The 3,176-nt window shown below is 61.5% G+C and overlaps 1 protein-coding gene across 2 annotated transcripts; it reads right to left on the bottom strand.

Moving 5' to 3' along the window:
- Positions 1-319: 319 nt before the first annotated feature.
- LOC119065017 (protein S100-A15A) lies at positions 320-2,940 on the bottom strand. 2 transcript variants are annotated; one of them, XM_037166929.2, is made up of 3 exons: positions 2,895-2,940; positions 2,529-2,761; positions 320-562 (listed from the first exon to the last, which is right to left on the bottom strand). In XM_037166929.2, the coding sequence occupies exons 2-3, from the start codon at positions 2,676-2,678 to the stop codon at positions 386-388; spliced, it is 327 nt and encodes a 108-aa protein (XP_037022824.2). In that variant the 5' UTR covers positions 2,679-2,761; positions 2,895-2,940; the 3' UTR covers positions 320-385. The 2 variants fall into 2 exon arrangements, 1 of the variants encoding a protein (XP_037022824.2); XR_005085529.2 differs by lacking the exons at positions 2,529-2,761; positions 2,895-2,940 and adding an exon at positions 714-845 and having other exon boundaries at positions 505-562.
- Positions 2,941-3,176: the final 236 nt, after the last annotated feature.

The raw sequence follows: 3,176 nt of genomic DNA, 5'->3' as shown, positions 1-3,176 counted from the left end.
CAGAGGGTCAGCCCCCCAACAGAAGAGACCCCTGCCTCTCAGACGGAGGGAGGCTGAGAGCAGGGGCTGTCCACCCCTCAGACAGGGGCCCCTGGAGACAGGGGCTGCGTCTCTCACCCAAAATAGATGATCCCCTCCCTGGGGGATCCCAACCGCCCCTCACAGACCCGTCGCCGATGCCCTAACCATGAATGAAGCAACACCAGAAACTGCTGTGCAGTTGCTTTATTCTCTTCCCCCCCAGGTGTCCTTCCCGCAGACATGCAGGTGCGTGTGCACGCACATCAGGAACACACAGACACGCATGGCCCAGCTCCGCTCCACCGCCCACTGCTGGGTCACGCGGCTCTCAGGCAGGCCCCTGAGGGAGGCTGCCCTGCTAGGTCTAGTAGAGGCCGTGCTGGGTGCAGTAGTGAGCGCACAGCTGCCGGTGGTACTGCAGGTGGTAGTCCCTCAGCAGCCTGCCCAGGATGTACAGAAACTCGTCGAAGCAGATCTGGTTGTCCTTGTCCTTGTCCGCCGCCCGGAACAGCTCAGTGATGAAGTACGGCTCCTTCCGGCCCTGGGGAGTGGGCAGAGGGTCAGCCAACACCCAGGCACTTGGCCCGAGCAGCTGGCCAGGCTCCCCACCTCCCACCGATGAAGGACCAGAGCAGGGGAACTGTGTGTGGCCCTGCCTGCCAGGTGCTTGCAGGAAGCAGCTTCTCACTCACTCAGGGACCAGGACACCGTGTGCTGCAGAACCCGGCAGAAGAGGCACAGGGGTGCTGGGCACCGGGACCTGGGCTGCATGGGGCAGACAGAAGGTGCAGACCATCCACAGTGGCTGAGCAGGGCCAAGTGCCTGGCCCTCTGCTGGTGGCATTTTAAGTCTGTCTCCCCTGCTGAACTACAAGCTCTCCTGCAAGGACAGCCCCAGGGAGCACCTCTCCCCAACCCACACACCCTCCTGTCTGCACCTCCAACGCCATTGCACGGCCCGCACCTGTGGTGTCAGATTTCTGCAGGGTGTGCACCTGCCCCACAACTGTTTCTGACAATTGGCCTGTGTCCTGAGCAAAGTGCAGAACGAGGGAAAAGACTGTGCCACGGGCCCTGGAACTATCGGGGTGCCCCAGAGCAGGTGGCCCTGAGGGCTAGGACTGGGGATGGCTAAGGAAAAGAAAGGAGCATTTGAGGTGGATGGGACGGTAGGAAGGAAGTTGGGGAGTAAAGATGCAGCAAAGAGACGGAAAAGGAGAAGACGAGGTGGGAGCCCCGGGCAGGGGCAGTGAAGCAGGTTTCAGCAGGACTGGGCTGGTGGCCGGGCACCCAGTGAGCAGCCCTCAGAGAGGGGGTGGGCGGGCGGAGGGAGGAGTTGTTGGATCTGTAAAGGGGGAGGGGGCTGGCAGGTTGGCACCTTCTGTCTCTGCCCACCACCCTCCACCAGCTACTCCATACGTTCCGCCTCCTCCACAAGCTGGCTGACCCGAGAACCTGGAGGCTCCCTGCCAAGGGCAGGCTCTCCCAGGCTTCCCGCACTCAGCCTGCCCGGCCCAGGCTGCCGTCTGTTTACCCTGTGCCTGGTGTCTGTCACTGAGGACCCCATTCCCAGGTGAGTGTCAGGGCATGATTGTCCTTACACAGCCCTATGATGTAGGCAAATGGCCCTAGAAGGGAAAAGCTCTCCCTCGAAACAGGGGACTCTTCACAGTCCCCCCAGCCCCCACTCTGTGTGGCCCTCGTGGCTGCATTCCAGTAAACCCAGGACGAGACCCTCTTCTCTGATGTCTCTCAAAGGCAGGCCAGGGGAGACAAGCAGGGACCCTAAGACTGCTTCTCCTGGAGTGCAGTGGCCTTGAGTCAGGGCCACTGGAGTCCTCTGGGGACCCCTAGGGCATGGTACGGAGACAGACACTCCGGCTGGCCTTGAAGTCCCCAGGGAGCCCAGTAATCACAGGGCCAGGCTTGATGGCAGAGAGGACTCCCAGGCCTGAGCGGGCTGTCCGAGCAGCCTAGACTGGGGCTGGGCCCCCAGGCTGGGCTGCGACTAGCCCGGGGACAAGAGGGAAAAGGGGGAGCCACACGTCCTGTCCGCCCACACCTACTCCCTCCTGGCTTCCCTTTAACCCAACTCTCCTCCCCAAACTTGGGGGTTTGGGGGGTAGGGTGGGGCTTGTGGGAGACCCAGGAAAAGGGGCTGCATTCAAAGGGCAGGTCCAGTGGGATGAAAAACTGAAAGGCCTACAGGCAGAGGGGGAGTTTAGGGCCTGCTCTCACGGGAAGCGAACCAGCAGAGAACAAACAGGTTTGGGTTTAGAATGGACTTTCAGGGATTAGCAACATTTGGGCTGGAGTGGGGCCAGGCAGGAAGGTCCTGGAGATAAAGTCAGCAGGGCCCACCTCCCTGTGACCACAGATCCTGCCCTCAGCGTTCCCCCGCCCCGCAGGGCAGATCCTCCAGGGAGATGGCTCCCTGCACCAAACCCTCACTTCAGCCCCGCAACCAGCCCTCTCCCGCGTCCCCACCGGACCCCAGGCCCACACACCAGGCTGTCCATGAAGCGGGGCACGTTGTCCATGAGCAGGGCCCTCAGCTCTTCCAGGGACAGGGTCTCCACGTCACCCTCGCGGGCCGCATACTGGTGGTAGCTGTGGATGATTTGGAAGAGGGATTCCTCTAGTGCTGTGTCCGTCATGGCAGCTGGGCCCTTCTGAGAGCAGAGGGACTGGGGTCAACTCTGCAGGTGTGGGGGCAGAGCAGCTGGACACCGTGGAGAATCTGGGAGGAGAGAGCAGCACCTCCTGTGGTCCGGCTCCCAGCAGGGGCCCTTCCTCCAAGAATCTCCTGATTTTCCTTCCTGCCCACCTTATCTCAGGGCCCCTCCCTGCCCACCCTCACTGCCTCCAATTACAGCAGCCACTGCCATGACTCCTCAGGGGTTCCTCATCAACACAGCTGAGTCTTAATTGCATTCCTGAGATGGCATCACTTGGCACATGCTCCCTAAGATTAACTCAGCCAGTCTCAGGGACCCACCTCCCCCCAGAGCTTGACCTCAGATCCACACCAGGACTCGAGGTCATCCAGCTCCCTGCCTCGGCTTGGGTGGGGTCACACACACAACTCCAGTACACCTTCCTTGGATGTCCTCCCTCAGTGAGTGAACCCCCAGACTCCATGACCCCAAGGCCAT

This window comes from Artibeus jamaicensis, unplaced genomic scaffold, assembly GCF_021234435.1.
Source record: "Artibeus jamaicensis isolate MK-2021 breed Jamaican fruit bat unplaced genomic scaffold, CSHL_Jam_final contig_1715, whole genome shotgun sequence".
Classification (NCBI taxonomy): Eukaryota; Metazoa; Chordata; class Mammalia; order Chiroptera; family Phyllostomidae; genus Artibeus; species Artibeus jamaicensis.
This window is presented reverse-complemented; position numbering and strand designations above follow the sequence as displayed.

Coding starts and splice junctions, on each gene's coding strand:
- LOC119065017 (XM_037166929.2), bottom strand. CDS start 2,678: ATGACGGACACAGCACTAGAGGAATCCCTCTTCCAAATCATCCACAGC. Junction 563..2,528: donor CCCGCTTCATGGACAGCCTG/GTGTGTGGGCCT, acceptor CCCACTCCCCAG/GGCCGGAAGGAGCCGTACTT.